The sequence below is a fragment of the Abramis brama genome (genome assembly GCF_963993115.1).
Source record: "Abramis brama genome assembly, chromosome: 1".
Classification (NCBI taxonomy): Eukaryota; Metazoa; Chordata; class Actinopteri; order Cypriniformes; family Leuciscidae; genus Abramis; species Abramis brama.
In genome coordinates, this window is record NC_139963.1 from 23267019 (window position 1) to 23284772 (window position 17754).

Consider the following 17754-nt stretch of genomic DNA (forward strand, 5'->3'; position numbering starts at 1 on the left):
GGCCATTCAACTGCCAAATAGTAGGTGTGGCAGAAAAGACATTTTGAACCCTGACTTGATTATTCTGGCAAAGTTCTTGTTGAGAGAAAGAAAGAGAGATATATATATATATATATATATATAAAGCTTAATTTAGAGTTGGTCTCAATTATTTTCTCTTTTGACTCCTAAAAAGTACTACTAAAAATATAAAATAAAATAAATAAAATAAGTATCTATAATTCAGAGATCTGCTTGCGCTCTGGGCATTAGTGACAGCAGCCTCACGTTAACATAAGATCCCGTTTTTTATGGCTCCGACGCTGAAGAAAAATAAGCACGGCCAAATTGTAAAAAGAGGATTGCTGATGTACTGCCACATCTATAAACTGCTTGCTTGGCTCCATACATATATTGGCCCTACAAGCAGTAAATGAGTACCATTATTTGTGCCGTTGCTTCTAGAAGGTTCTGGCACTGTAATTTGACCACCCGGGAATAAGTGATAGAGCAACAAGGACTTTAGCTTTAGCAATAATCTCTTTACTGCCAAACAATGTGAAGCAAAACTTTATCCGATTGGTGTGGGGAAATTGACATGGCGGTTCTATGATGTCACAATAGTGATGAGTCACACTAATAAACCGGCAAGTGTGCGCAACATAACATTCATTAGCCTTGATCCACACTAGCACAAAAACACAGACAAACCCTCGGGGAAGGGTATGTGACCTGAACCACAGCTATGATGACTTGCATATTTCGTTACAGAACAAAAACAGGCCTCAGAACGCAACACATTGAACGGTTTTATTCAATCACTGTGCCACACACATTCACAGAGGCACACAAACACACACCCTTCACAGAGGAGCCTTTTCATTATGGGCCAGGCACTGCGGGCGCTGCCAGGTACAGATGATAGTGAGCCATATAGAGAGAAAGACCTCAGACCTCTGCTGTAGGTATAACTACATTATCAGACCAAAAAAAAAACAACCCTCATGAAATAACATCTGGACATTCTACCACATTTTTTGACATATGCACAGTATAGGCTACATCAGGGCTATTCAACTGGTGGCCCGCCAATCATCTCCTCTTTTCCTGGCGGTGCGGCTAATTTAGTTTGATACTCGCTCCGATTGACCTGAGAAACGTTTTACGAGCGAATATTTCAGCAGTTATTATATGTGTCCCGAATTTATGTCGACTGAACCAGCGATACCAATCATTCGTGAATGAATCATTCTTTTGGTTCGATTCTTTCTAAATGTGCTTGCATAACGGTCTAAAACTATTCGGATTCATTCGGACCGCTCCATCACTGAATCATCTGAAGTGGTTTCTCGGTCAGTACAGTAACAACAAATAGCGCTGTTTTCAGTTGTTTTACTAGTTGTTTCAACACGGCCCAGCACAGAGTTGCGTTTATTAAACAGCGTTGCGACAACCAGTGAGAAGTGTTTCAATTCGACAGACACCTCTCTAATACAAACCACTCGATGGTTTAACTAGTATTAAATTGGATGAAACAGCCTCAACATTCCCAACAAGACTGATGAGGAAAGCAGGAGAAACATTGTGGTATGAACGAAATTAGAAGACTTTAAATCCCCTAACCACCCTTACATACATTTACCATGAATGTACTGTAGTAATTTACCATGGGTTGGGCAGAAATGTGCAATATTTATATTGAATACTATGTTATAGTGATTTATATTGCATTAGATTTATTAGGTGGGTAGAAGAATATATAGGCCTAATTAATTTTTGTTATGAAATTATGTCAGTTTCTTTGTAAAGGTGCGTATAGTTTTTAACCTGTGTTTAGGCATTTTTTATACAGTGGGAGTGAGTAGCCTGTGATTATCAAGCCTCACTGTCAGAATATTTTCATTTAAGCATAACAATTATAAATAAAATAATAATTATTTCTCACCAACAGCTGAGTTTGTATAATTAATTTATTTGTTCCAAGGAAAATAGTTGTACACAGCTGTAAACTATCAAGTTTTTATTTATTATGGTTTTATATATCTGCATACTGTTGTGTACCACATTTCCAAGTAAATACCATACTTTTTTAGGTTTACTTTAACATATTCATTGAAACTGTTATGTTTCAATAAATAAGCTAAACCCCCAAACCAACCCAACGGCCCACCTCAACTTTTCAAGCGATTTCATAGGATCTTTAAAAATGGTTCAAAAATCAGCACAGGCTCAATTTAACCACACTTGCACTCCACAAACTACCAAGCATCAATTTTTCAGTGCAGTAGTCTTTCATACTAAGTGCAGGTAGCAACAACACACTTCCGACTGCAACATAAAAACTGCAGCTCTGAAAGGTTGTGGACATGAGCTCAGAATGAGTGCCAGATGGCCAGAGCATGGTAGACATCTAAAGGTGAAAAGCAAAAAACAAAAACACACACACCTTTACATGGTTTCCAGGGAGATACTCTGCCATCACCAATAAGACACAAGAGATGGTGGGCTGCTGTATCCCGCAGTCCAAAGGGCAACAGGGAGGATGGAAAAAGCTGCTGGCAGTTTCAAAGCAGTGCTGATGTTTAAAAGGATGCCCTGAAATATTCATCTGAGAGCTGATTTACCGTTTCTACACTAATGGTTAAGATGCATACTCAAACAGAGAAAACCGGTGCTTGAGCAGCGGGTAAGAGCAAATTAAATGATTTGCAATTAACTTTGGGTAGGAAGTTAGGATGGATGGAGGAGAGATCACAGAATAAACATGCAATGGAGTGCAATAGACGATAGAAAAGCAGCAGAAACTAAGGAGTATGGGTATTTCAGCTTTTTAACTCAGCCCAGGGTTCATTCAGATTCTGTAAAATGAAATTCCAGGACTTTCAAAGCATTACTATTTTGGATTTCAAGGACTTCAATCAGCACTTATCAAATCCCCTTAACCATTGAAAGGATATTGAAACAGATTTTTTCCCCATGAATATATTATTGACCTGAAGAATGAAAGTTGTATTATATACTTATCATATACTTAATATCATGCTCATAGCCATGCGAAATAGCTCTATATCTCAGACAGGCTGCAGCGTTAATTTTGAGTGAAACGTTTGTATTTTTCCTATATATATAAAAATATATATATATATATATATATATATATATATATATATATATATATATATATATATATATATATTTTTTTTTAATTAGGGATGCACCGATACAACTTTTTGCAGAACGAGTGCGATACCGATACTTTCATTTTGGCACTCGCTGATACAGATACCATAACCGATCCCTGGATTTTCACTGCATTTCAAATTTTAAATGTATTAGTAGATAAACCAAAAGAATATAAATCATATTAGTTGGCTTAATTTGTCCATCAAATATATATTTCCTTCAGTTATTTTCATGCTTAATTAAGCCTGCTAAAATGCATTGCATGAGCTTCTGTTACTTTCACTGTTCATTCTATTGCTCTATCATATTTTATCTTTCATTCAACAGTACAGCACATATTTAGACTAGAGCAGCTCCAGCAGGGCTCAGTGCTGAGGATTGGGTCAGTGGTACAAATGTTTAGACACCAGTGAATTATCAATTATTTAATCCAATTTTGATACTACAACAAAAACTACCAGCCTAATTAATGTGAATTTAAAACATTATTAAAGACAAGTAAGCAGTCAGTAACAAAATAAGAACAAATAATCGAATTACAAATAGCACAAATAAATACAATAGAACAAAGAAAGGCTACAAATGAAATAGTGTTTTTAGAGTTTTTCAGGTAGATCTAACAGATACAGAAATTTGAATAAAGTAATCAAATGTGAAAAAAATGCATATTCAGTATAGAGTGCGGATCGGGACGAATTTTTTTGTCCGAGCCCGGCCCGCGTCCGACAGAGCAGTAACCGAACCCGACCCGAGCCCGACAGGCATAAAGATATTTATGTCCGAGCCCGACCCGAGACCGACAGTTAAAATCCCATTTTTTTTCTCATACTAATGACACATGTACGTTTGTTTGTGTGAAAAACCCGCTTTTATTAAGCAACTGTAGGAAGGCATTCGGGAATGTCAGCAGGATGAGTGCATCAGCGCGCACGGAGCAACAAGCGCACTTAACGCAGGCGCGCATGCACGCGTTTCGTTGTCACGGCTACATAAACAAATTTCCGCACACAGAAAGACAGATGTCATGGTAATATTTTACATGTATTTTAATCACAAAAACGAACGTTTGCATCAAGTGAAAGCATCAGGCACATTGGCTACCAACATAATAAGCTGTTTTAAATTTAAAATGTTCAATGCCTTATCGCGCTGATGTGACCGAGCCCGACCCGAACATAATTTGTAAATATCTGTCCGAACCCGGCCCGTCGGGTACCGACGGGTCCCGTCGGGCTCGGGTCGGGTATCCATCCTCTAATTCAGTAACGTATAAATTAAATATAGATGGACCTTTTTGTAAAGTTGAAAAGGGTAGCCTATTTAGTCAAAGAGCAGCGAGTAATTTATTTGTCCTTTGTTTGATTAACATTAAAACACAGCAGCAGGTTTATAAAAACCTGTTGCCCCTTTAAGACCGAACGCACGGACCCCATTTGAACACGTCTACGTTCACTTGAGATATAACCGACTTTGTTTACTAGGATACTCGCCAAGACGGGCGTTTTTACATAATTGTGTGTGAATTCGCCCGTACAAGCGCAAGACGTGAAAGACAATTTAATTCAGTATTTGCGCGCTGAGACGCTGCTTTGGATGTTTGCATTCATGGAACTTGAACTGCACACGTCCTGTAAGTAATAATGTAGGGAACCACTCATTATACATAAATCAGGTAACAGTTCATGTTTTACTTGCATATTACACGATTTAGTTTATCCAAATAACACGTGCTGAGTGAACGATCAGCAATCAAGAGCATTCAACAGAAGTGCGCTCTCACTCTCGTCAGTTAACGTTAATAATAAACTACATGCCTCGTTTTACTTTCTTTGCCATTGACATCCGACTGAACTACAAACTTTCCACTGATGTCTGTGAAAAAGGGATGCGCTCGACCAGCTCGCGTCTGTGCTGCTGCACACTCAATCCACTGTGCGTTTTTCTCTTATCAGCTCTGTGTTACTATATTTCATTAATATTCCACTAATAAGATACATTTATTTCATAGACAGCCTTCTTTATTATCCCCATTATACTCTCTGTTATGAGTGTTTCTTTGTCTGGACACACACACTGCCTGGTAGGCCTATCGGTTGTTGGTATCAGAGCATTTTTATGAGTACATGAGCTCGGTATGCATCCCTGTTTTTAATAATTCAAGCACTTTTCAAGTACCTCTTCAAAAATATTTCCAGGTTTTCCAGGACTTCAATTTCAAAAAGTCAAATTCAAGTACTTCAAGCACTTTAAGCACCTTGTACAAACCCTGTCAGCCTCATGTCATTCCCTCAGAGTAACACAAAAAACATAAGAATTTGAGTATACACTTGCCATTCCTTCACACTAAATGAGGCCTGTGTCGTAAATATTATGGCCTGTTCATCACACAAAGCTATCGTAGCGTCAAAAGACATGGAAGACAGCCTAGTACAAGAGAAATGGACTACTTTCATGGTACTTTAGCATACTTTTTTTTAACGTGATAGCTCTGGCCCCCATTCATTTCTCCTTTTGTGTTCCACCAAAGAAAGTAATACAGGTTTGGAACAACATGAGGGTGTGTAAGCGATGACAGAATTTTTGGGTGAACTAATCTTACGTTACAGATCTACAGATTCAAGTCTGTGTATAAATAAGACCTCTGCTTTTCATAAAAAAATACATTTTACTCATGCAGATAAAGGAAACGTTGAAGCTGAACAGAGCTGCCTCATAGTGACAGCCCAGAGAGTAGAGGGAACAGCACACAGCTGGGTCTGCCCTTTAAAAATTAGTCAGTCTTTCTCTGCAGTTGGCTTCAGGCTACTACAAACACAAATGCAGTTTTAATCACTCAAGACCTGATGAGATCCTCAACGTATCACGGGTCCATCCAGTTGTTGGCGTGAATATCTGTGGACAAAAGACACACATTTTCCCTACAGTTTGGGGTTCACGACACAGGACAAGTCAGAATGATTGTTTTGCTGTCTGAGAGTTTGTTGTTCTCTCACACTGTGTGCGAGTACCGGAAACCACAGTGCCACAATATAAGATCTCTCATTTCCTGTACTCACTAACGTGGGCCGCTCTGCACAAACTCAAAATGGTAGATGGTAACTTCAACTGTACTACGCCACTCTCATGATTTGGTAAAATGGGATTTGAGTTTGTAAAATCCATGAAATGGAACAGAATAGAACATCAAAACAAACTATACTATACAAACTAAAAAAAATACTGATATAACGCCAAATATTGAAATATTTGTGTGCAATAAAATACTCTTTAGAAAGAGAAAGTAGTGTTTCTCTAGTACTATCTGCCTGACTAGCAATAGCAAAAAACAAATCAAATTCAAGGCTGTAATGTAAATGGCTATTAGCCTTATAACAAAGACAGTGGATAAATTGATTAAAGGGGTCATGAACTGGCTTTTTTAATTTTTTTATATTGATGTCTGAGGTCAACTTATGACGTTCGCTTGGTTTTTACATTCAAAAACATCAAAATGAAAAAGTAATAGGCTATTTTCTTCGGTTTTTATGGGCGTGCCGCATTGAAGACTTGGAAGTAAACATCCACTGCTATGATTGGATAACAGTTTTGCATATTATAATGAGTTTCATGAATCGGTGGGCGGGGCTAAACAGGCAGCGTTGAAGTAGGCGTTGATCATTTTCTGCGGAGGCGGTGTTTGATACCCTTTGACGTCATAGATCCCCACTTTGAAAAACCTGTTGTTCGCTGTGCCTGGTGTCAATAACAGCTTTTATTGGACTAACAAGGACGTTTTCAGTTCTGAAACTTACAGGATATTCTTATAGTATGATGACCTCTTATATGTCAAAAGCTCAAGGAAAATTTGATTTCTCAGTTCATCACCCCTTTAATATATCAATTGGATGAAAACTGTCTATCAACTGTTAAACAGCAGTACTTGACGTACTTTCATTTGTGCACACACACCAGCCATATGACTGTGGACGGGATGCAGAGTCAGAATATGTTCCTGGCAGTGCTTGTATTTCAAGCAGCAATGGTCTGATTTTAATGTGTGTGAAGAAGATAGAGAAGATGGAGGGCAAAAAGAAAAGAGAAAGCAACAGAATATAGAAAAAGTAGCACAAAAGCCTTCACTAAGGTTGTTGAAAAGGAAGAACACAAATGTTAAATAGCCATCATGTTAAAAAGCCATCTGTGAAGAATGAAACCACTGCTAGAGCTAAAATGTTTTACTCCTTTCACACAGGACTTGCAGCCAGTGGGCAATGGGTTTGGTGTATTATTATGGTGTACCAGACTGATTAAAGAGACGTCTCTCTGACTCAATCTATTCATAATGGCCTTGTTCTGTGACACTTCATCTAACAAAGACAGGACACAAAACTTGGAACTAAAGAGAATATAAACATCAAAATAGGGCGGTGCACTTAATTGTAATTGATTTTCGATTTTGGCTTCCAATGATTATGAAAATAAAATAATCAAAGTAAAACGATTATTATGCCACTGCCACATTCAGCGGTGCACTTTCACAATCGGTTGTCTTAAGTGAATGTAAACAGTTGAGAAAGAAAATGCATGTTGAACAGTATATTGGAGTATTACTGCTTCAGTCTGTGCCATTAAAAGGTACAATATGTAAGAATTTTGTATCAAAATATCCACAAAAAAACACTTGCACAGTGTTATACATTTCTTTCAATTGTGTACTTCCATTATCCTAAATGTTTCCAAGTAGAGGAAAGTTCCATGTAAAGGTGTGTGCCCATCCATGTTCACTTATTGCCTGTCAATGACGCAATATCTGCTTTAACCCTGGTAAATTTTTTTGGTAATTAGTGTTATTGTATTGCTGACTGTTTACTTGTCTTGTGTGACTGTTTTGACTTTTACTTACGTCAGCAAAAACTAATACTAGTTTAACTAAAGTAGCCTACTGATAACTGGGAAATTTTACTGATACCTAAAATTACTCATCATGAAATAAGACTGATCATGTCACCCACCAATAATAGTGTTAAATAATCGGGATTTCAATATTGGCCAAAAATAATCCCGTTTATGATTTTTGCCATAATCGAGCAGCCCTATAGATCTTATGTAGCGCCGCCCCTTTTCAGCGCTGCACTCGTTGTCTTTTGTCTTCCGGTCTGTATTTTCACAGTGATTTTGCGTGTTTATTAATGAACGGCTCGTTTTAAAATCTTCCTGGTCGACTGACATTTGTTAAGTCATCTGCTTTAAACATCACAGTCCTCATGATAACTTTCGTTAACTTTATATTAAGTAAATCCACTTCAAAAGCTAATTACTCCTGGACAGCAATACCATAGAAATATACAGAGCGACCACAAAAACGGAAGTTAAAAGACAATATTCTAAAGATGACGGCTCCCTCGTTTCTCTGGTGGATAAGGTCTATACATAAAAATGTCAAGTCTGTCAGAACACTTTTGAATTAGGCTAGTAGACAAGACAACTCTGATGAAAAACAAAAACAAAACAAAACATGGAAGTGAATATGTCAAAAAAGTGAAAAACTATTGGAGAGGGGACCAAAAAAAAAGCTTGTCGGCTATCTGACCAAGAAGGTTTACTGGTAAAACCAGAAACCATTCCAATGGGGAGGTCTTAATAACAGAAGAAAAAAAATAAAAATAATAAAAAAAAATAATAGTTTGTAGGCATTAGCTGAATAAAGAGTGTTAGGTTATCAAGTAAAGGGTATAGTCCATTTTCTGATAGACTTTTCTACCTTAAAAAAAGAAAAAAGAAAATTTAATATCTACCAAAGTCTAGAAAAAGCAGGCAAGTTTTTAACATTACCTAGGACAGATGCACACCGCAGGAAAGACAAAGGGCAAAAGTGTAAAACGCCAGGCTTTATAATGGTTGGTTTTAGAGGTCGATATTGATTTTTTTGATGGCCGATGTTATCTTAAAGAGAAGAGTGTTCTATAGCCGATCATGCTAATTTAAATATTCTGAAATTAAACGTATATTTAGTTTACTTAAAATCCTTCAAAAAGTTTAGCAGAATAAAGAAGTTCATACAGGTTTTGAAACTTGAGGGTGAGTAAATGACAGAATTTTCAATTAAGTTATTTAAAAAAGTTAAGTTATTATTTTATTTCATTTCATTTCATTTCTATTCCCTTAATATTTACTAAATTAGGAAAAATTTGAAAATTAATCACACTGGGAAATGATTTGACCTTGAAATTATTTTATTTTTTTTACTTTTAAGATAAATGAATATTTGCTGAATGCTGACGGTAGATGAGAAAAGGACTTTGTTTTTTTTTTAGTGTTTGTCGTTCTATTACTAATAATAGAAAAGCAAACATTAAAATACTTTTTTATATACAGTTTACCTTCTTGGGTTAACAGTGTTATCTAATAAAGCATTTGACAGAACTGTTAAATAGAAATGATAAACTAATGAAGATGGAGAAAGGCACTGGTGCTCTCAGCGTTGTCAAAATAAAAGTCCCACTTAAGACACATCGGCCGATGCCGATAATTAAAAAAATGCCAAACATAGGCCTTTGCGATAGATCGGTTGTCCACTAGTTAATTTCAGTAAAAAGTCTGAATATCCGAAGACGTACAGATCATTAATAGAAGAACCTTTAGGAGACCGGGTACATGGAGTACCTAATTACACTCAACTCAAACTTAATCACTCCTCACTTAAATCATCATTATTCTTCCTGAAGGCAAACATCTTAAAAACTCCAGAGACAAAAACATTGATTAATGGTTACAAGGGGGAGATAAAAACATTTAGTAGCTCCATAATGGCTTGTTTTGTTTACATTAAAAAATAAATAAATAAAAAATTAAAAAATAAAAAAAAAAGGTAAAAAGAGTTTGATCAAAAAAAAAAAATAAAAAAAAAAAATAAGATTTTTACTAATATTTACTAACCCTCATCTCCTTTTAAACCTGTATGACTTCCACTGAATATGGAATAGGCTACTAAAGAGAATGTTTGAAGATCCTGGCTGTTCGTTTCAAAATAATTAAAGTGACAAGAAGTGGAGATGTTAAACACCAAAATGACAAATAGCATCACTAAAGTGAACAGATGAAAATGTAATTGATTTGATTGATCCTCCTAGCTCTCCTGGTGTATCCACGCCCAATCAGTAAAATAATCTTTTCAATTATTCAATTCATGCAGTTCACAAAACCTGTGTGAATGATTCATTACTACATCCCTTTTCAAAAATACATAAAATAACTCCTTTTGTGGTCCACAGAAGTTTGGAATGATATAAGGGTGGGTAAATTAGGGCCCTATGAAATCCATTAATTTTTTTTCAAAATACTCCATTTTATTGATTAAATTAATTTTTGTAATCAAAAAGCATGTCTAATTAATTGAAATCATGAAACTTATACAATTTAACAACAATTGATTCAAAAGTTCACAAAAATTACTTGTTTTGGGCCCTATGAAATATGTTTTTTCCCCTCAAATTTTGTTTTCCATTTTAATGGTTTAATTTAATGTCTAATTAATTGAATTAATAAAAAAACATTTTAATAATTAAAAAAAACAATTTCTATGTAAGGTTCCACTAGTCTATATCGTGATTTGATTTAAGTGCACTGACCTGCTTTTTATTTATTCACCAAAAAATTGACAAATTCCGTAAAATTCCGCATTATACAGTAAATTCAGTTTTTTTATGGCTGGCTTCCGCGATTCCGTCCGTGTTTTCTGCATCGCGGAAATCATAGAGCCCTAGTAAATAACAGAAGTCTTGAGGAGTCTTTACAGCAGAAAGCGGTATGACAGGTATGATTTGATGTTCGACCAGTTCAATGGCTCCTTTTCATTCAAACCGGTTCTAGATAACAGGATTACAGCCCTGAAACAATGAATGCCACCAGCTGGTGCGTGAAAGTACATGAAAGCTCATTTTTAGCCCATGGTACCAGAAGGACACTTGCAAGACTGAGAAATGTGGTTGCGCTTGTGTGTTCATAATGGATGTTGAAGCTGGTCTTCATGGAAACATGGTTATTTAATGGAGTTTCATCCCAGGAGGAACAAGGAAGCTTGCAAACACTGCTAATAATTAACCTGAATTGCCAAAGGTGGTCCTTATACAGTGTTTGAGCACTCTTAATCTGTCTGAGGTAGGGGAATGGTACAAAATAATATCTACAAAAGGCACCAATAACAATATAAAATCTCAATAACTCTACCTAGCTGAATCAAAAACAGCAATAATGAAAAATCATATGGGATACATTTTCCTTCTAGTGACTTGAGGAAAGCAACCGTTTACCACCAATAAAGCAAAAACTAGGCAAACACAAATGACCCACTGGGTACTGCAGATTTGCTTTGAATTGCACTCAAGTGACCCCTCGCACATCAAGACACTGGCTTTAATGGCTGATTAAGCAGCAAGACAAATCAACTAGCCTACCTAACAAAAAGACCTTGCATGAAGTTACAACATGCTGTACTCAAAGGAATCTGTTGCTTTATCAATAAAGGACTAAAACCCCATTTTAAAGAAGTACCCATGGATGTGTGGAAGGCATGGTTAAGTAAAAAAATAAAATAAAATAAAAAACATAAAATAAGTTAAATAGTCCTTTGTCAACGCGCTTCACTATGCTCGTCGCATAATCTGCAAGTAAGCCTATTTGTCCTTGCGCAATAGTCATGTGACTGACTCCACTGAATGTAGGTTATCCCCTCATGGAGCAGTCTTAGTCTGTGTTAAAAAAAAACAACAAAAAATGCCCAGAAAAAAAATCTGCCTCACTGGGCTACTGAGACACCATACAACTACAATGATGCAGCAAAAGAGACCACTTGAAGACCTGTAGCGATGGAGAAGCCAATGTTTATTGAACAACAAGTAAAGCAAAATTAGGCGAAAGTGGTATTTATCAAAGCTATACACGTTTTATGTGCCAATGCTTTTATCATTGATCTAGATTTCCCTCATAAAGAGGATTACTTTCCTTATGTCTGGATTATTTACTGGGTTTGAGTATTGGGAAAATTAGAGCAAATACTGGAAAGATAGGAAAAAAATAACCCAAGCTAAAATAAACAAATATATATAACAAATACCAACAGGAAGTAGAAGTTAAACAGTGCCTTATCTTTGCCTTCCACTTGTCCAGTGTGTTCTTAACCAGAGGTTGGGATGGGTGAAAACAGGCCCAATCACTGAATGAGAAAGTGTGTGAATGGATTTAAGGAAGTGACACACTGCCTCTCAAGAAAAATCCTTTGCCATGAGTGTATTTAAACAAGGCTCTGCCCTTGGGAAGGGAACGACTGGCTTGCTGTATGTAAGAGAGAGTGCAGGGCATGTGTCCATGTGTAACCAGAATAGAAATGATATTCAAGAGATGAACACCTTCATTATCAAGAAAATTCCTCTGTAACAAAAGCAAATCAATGTGATCTTGAACTGAAAGAACAAATCTACACTTACAAATGTACAGATATGTACAACAGCCACTCACTGAATTTACAATCAGTCAATAACATCTGCACATCATGATTCATTAACATGTGAGAACGCAATGGTTTCATGAAACAGCATCACCCAGCCTGCATCAGCACTTATCCGACATCATTAAACCATCTAGATTCACATTATCAGAGGAATAATGAAGGTCGGTACTCACAGAGGAATGTGGCGTTGCTCAATGTCGACCCGAGCCAATTCATCTTCCTCCACATCAGTTTCTCCTCCTGAGCTGCTTTCCGTGGCGTCGGAATCGAAAGCACATTCGGCAGATTGCAGGTTGGTGGTACAACTCAGGGACAGTCGTTCTAATTCAGCCGGCATAGATCCACCCTTCAGGAAACGTCCCAGTCCGTCCCTCTCCTGAGGGGTGAGGGCTTCGTCACCATAACGGCCTCTTTGCCGTCTGGCATCCAGAGCACCCAGCGTGCTCTTGAGTAGTCCGCCCAACTGTTGCTGCACATGGCGCTCAACCTGCTTGGCCTGCACCACCTGTAGCCGTTTGCGTAGTCGCCGTAGCCGTGCCTCGATCTCCCCTTGTCTGCTCTGGCTGTGCTGGGTACGGTCGCTTAGCTCCGCTCCAAGGTCACCTAAGGGGTCTTGCTGGGTAGCGAGCGAGAGCGCCAACGGATCTTCACTGCTTAGCGGGATACAGTCTGAGATTTTGTCCACTGTGAAAGGTGCAATGGAGGTTGGGGATGTTGCAGGAGGTTCTCCATTGCTGGGACAATTCTGGGACTCACCCGTTGACAGCTGGTGCTGCTCCGCACCGTCTCGAAGAGGACCATTCGTTGTCAATCCCCTGGTAGCAATGACAATTTGAGTCGGATTTGACAAATCCTGCTCGACAGTATGTTGACCACCATTAAAGGTCACTGCATTGTCTCGTTCAGTCGGTTTAGTCACTTTCTTTGTCACGCCATTGACAGTGGTGCCTTGGACAGTGGGCGGCCCACATGGCCCACCTCCTCCACCGGCACTCATGATGCTCTTTAGCTGCTCTTCAGAGAGCTCTAAAGCCTGGTGCTTGCGTGGTATGAGGTTTGGCAGGATGCTGTGCGTCTTCAGTAGAACACCTTGCAGCTTGAGAGACTCTTTTGCTGAGGACACAGAGGTCACATCTGAACAGTGATATGAGGTAACGAGGGGCTTGCAGGGGCCGGCCCCGCGAGAGGGGCGCTCCTCCGAGGCCTTGCGCTTGACTACGCCGTTACTGGACACGAGGATATGGTTGGTGGTACCACTTTCCTCCACGCCACTCGGGGAGAGGGTGGAGGAGGGCGGAGCCAGTTTGAAGCGTATGCGGTGAGTTTCGGCCGGCGCGTCGGTTAAAGCGGGCGCCATTGCAGCCATGCAGCGCTGGGAGGGGGCGGGCGAGGGGGCCTCTCCCGGTGCCGAGGCCAGCTCCACACCACCCACCCACCACTGTTCCAGGGGGCAGCCTGAAAATAACACAAGACAAAGAAACATCAAAAGTCAAATTTAGCGGTTTATTTGTTCTATAACAGGCCAAACTGGCCTTAAAAAACATCTGTAGCCATTTGAAATTAGAGGCAACCACTGCATTTTAATCACAATCCAAACAAGTATGCTACACACATGTAGCAGGAGCAGTTGGTTTTGTTACATAAGACACCTGCACAAAACAAAAACGGACAGACTGAATGAAAATGCAAATTCACTCTCACAGCTGGTGGAGCTTATGGAAAAGAAGCATTTCTTTGGGTACCGCTATAAACAAAGCAGCGTTGCATTTATAAACATTACTTTGTGCAGCGGTAAGAGGAAAAACAAATGCCATCGAAACTATTCTGAAGACAGTCAGTTTCCTTCAGAGATACATTCATATAAATCCCCACCCCAATTAAATTTTTAGATTTCTCTTCCTATATTTCGAGCATCGCGAACAGTGATCTTGCTGTGTCTGGTATTTTCTCTGCTGCGTGTCTGCAATCTCCTCCTTGCGCCCGTCTTCAGCGTGTCGCATCTCTGGCCTGTGTTATATTTCCACAAAAATGACATTTCGGGAAATGATTGCAATGAAGTTTGCGTGCAAGTCCAGAATTGAGATCAGCGAAAATTAAACTAAAAACAGTTTCCGATTTATGGCCGGTCTGCTGGTGCATCTCTAGAAAAAACGCACCACCATAACAATTATTAGCACTTGCACAAATGCTGCCAAATAAATTCGCACAGATTAAATTTCATGAGAATATGCGACCAAAATGGTCGCAATTTCGAGCCTTGATATCAATATAAATGGTATTGCCTCATCATTTGTCATTTATAAAAAAATATATTGATATATCATACAAACTTGATATATAGCCCAGTAAATATGTGTGATATGATAAGCTACATTTTATTATTTGCATTTTAACAGACATACTACCCAATTACGACTCATGATCCACCAGTTGAGGACCACTGCTTAACGGTAGACAGTATCAATGTAGGTCAAACCTTAAGAGGAAAAAACAGAGCCAGACACAAGGACAGTTTCATATGGAGACCAACTAAATAGATATGAGCATATTTCTACATCAAGTAACTGTGAAACTACAGCCTTCAGACAGAGACATCAGAAATATTTAGGCCAATTCTCTCTCAAAACAATGACAACAGACCGTGACGTTCAAAGTGACTTTGAATGCAGGTTGAAGTTGACAGAACCAATAACTATATCTGTAACAAACCAATTCATTCTGCACTGTCAAAACCCTTTAGGTGTAAACCAATCTTATTAAATCTAACAAGTGCCATGCCTTAACGGATTTGGTGAATATTTTGAGAGCAGTGACACAATTAATTTGCAAAGAGACTTAGATTCTTAAGACATAAAAATGGAGTGGGGTGACTCACACTAAAGCAACATGGCTCAATGCTGAAATGTCACCTTGTCTTGTAAAGATGACCATTACAATAATGGGGAAAAAGGTAGCTAAACTGCCTCTATTCAAAATGAAAACGGCTACTTTGAATTTGAAAAGAACATCCAAAAATGACATGCAGATTTTAAAACACAAAACACTAGATGGCATTTTCCATGAAGTAACAAGTAACTGAGCTTTCAAAAAGGAAGCACAAGAACCATGAAAGATTAAATTAATTATTCAGACTTGTGGTAAAATGGAGCAATCGATTCTTTGACGTTAAACTCTGACAGAATGATAACTTTTGAACAAACTATTTCTAAGCTGTTTGGTTAATGCAGGGCTCGACAACAAGGACTGCCCGATGGCCCGGGGCCAGTGTGAACAACACTCGGGACAGTTGACGGAACTGTAACTTGCCTGATCGGGCCAGTGTTGTAGGGGTGTGCGATTTATAGTCTATGATATCGTAATTGTTGATTTAACGATCTGACATTATCGAGTATGTCCCTCACTTTACAAAAACCTACTGCATTATTAATATCAATGATTTTTGTCTATCAAGTCTATCTAAAAGGAATATGACCGTCTCAAATAACCCAATCAAAGTCAATAATGTCGGACATTCCATTTGAGCTGAAATTGATGAGTGAATGAACGGTCGGTAAACTCCTGCATTTTGCTAGCTCGTTATTAAACTCAACCAAACGCTTCTTATTTGAGATTAATCAGTTATAGACAACATAAAAGTAATCTTACAACTGGACGCACTCTCAGTGCGCTGAAAAACTAAAGCACAAAGAACTTACAACATTCTATTACAATCATTTTCTCATTATAATGTCTAACGCTAACAAATCAGACCTCAGGAACCGCCCGAAATGCCGCAATAACCAATCAGAAAAAGTTTTCATGATCATCATCATCGTTTTCATGATCGATCGTTGCTGTCACATACGAGTACTCAAGTACTCGTGCCCATCCCTAGTTCCATATTAGTACCGGGTTTCGATACCCAACCCTAATGCAGGGCTCGACATTAAGCCTTTTCATGTGCTTGTCCTTTGGAACAAAAAAACAAAACGGAAATTTTTTGGTGTGTGTGTGCTGTAAATATAATTTATTCTGAAGAAATATCCTCATCTGTGTTCAGTCAGCTCTGATATATTTAAATCCGCATATTGTCAGATTTAAATATATCCTCCCCCAAATCTTATTAAGTGTATGCTTCATCTTTAGTTTTAAATTTTATCAATAGCCTAATAAGATAATATAGGGCTGTTGTTACCCTAGGTAGGGCTGATCAAATTAAATCATTTACACTGAAAATTTACAACTGTATTAAATAATGTTATGCATATGAGATTGTTTTAAATATTTTTGAATATACAAATAAGAAACGTTGGAAAGAATGATACTTTTAAACATGAAAGTAAACCACCAGTAGGAGGCGGCAGGCAACCATCTTAATGAGCGAGTCATTGAGTCATTCATTCAAACGATTCGTTCAAACAACTGATTCATTCAAGAATGAGACAGATGTTTATGAATGGGTCATTGAATCTTTGACTCGGCCAATTCGTACACAACGCTGAATCATTCAGTAATGAAAACACTGTTAAGTGTTGCTGTGAGATGCGTTACGGTTCTGCTGTTATCTTTATTTGGAACTATTTTTGCTGCTGAAACAGAACAAAAACAGTCAATATTGTGTTTAAAATGTAAGTGACTTAATTTGAACTGTTTATTAAACTGTTGTATCAAAAGCAATGTCACATTTTCAGTCGTGATGGTAGGCTACTCAAGAAAACAGCACTCGTCGTGTGAGGTTGCTAAACTGTATCATATGTTAAAAATATTAAAACACATTTTGAATTTTGGCACTGGCAGTATGTTGTTAACTGAGTTTAAACTGAGTTTACTTTTGTTTGGATTTCTCCTCGAGAGGCTGCACGAGCCTCAACAGCGCAACCTTGTTACCGTCAGTAATACATTTATTATCCACTATCGATCGCAACTTACAATAAATATAATATAGTCAGAATCATTCTCTCATTTTAGTGATTCCCTAGTTATTTTTTTGTTATTGATGTTTAATCAGGCTACTTGTCCGGTCGGGCAAGTAAAATTCTCTTTTACTTGTCCCTTCAAAAAATCCACTTGTCCCGGACAAGCGGACAAGCGTTAATGTCGAGCCCTGCCTAATGATTAAAAATATGACA

At 38.0% G+C, this 17754-nt stretch overlaps 1 protein-coding gene across 1 annotated transcript in view; it reads right to left on the reverse strand.

Annotated features, from left to right (window-relative positions):
- Nucleotides 1-17754, reverse strand: part of kansl1b (KAT8 regulatory NSL complex subunit 1b) — a 69575-nt gene that overhangs the window by 37623 nt on the left and 14198 nt on the right. Inside the window, exon 2 of the mRNA XM_084087548.1 lies at nucleotides 12820-14101. Coding sequence (XP_083943674.1) covers nucleotides 12820-14012 — 1193 coding nt within the window. The 5' untranslated portion in view covers nucleotides 14013-14101. The remainder of the gene's footprint in view (nucleotides 1-12819; nucleotides 14102-17754) is intronic.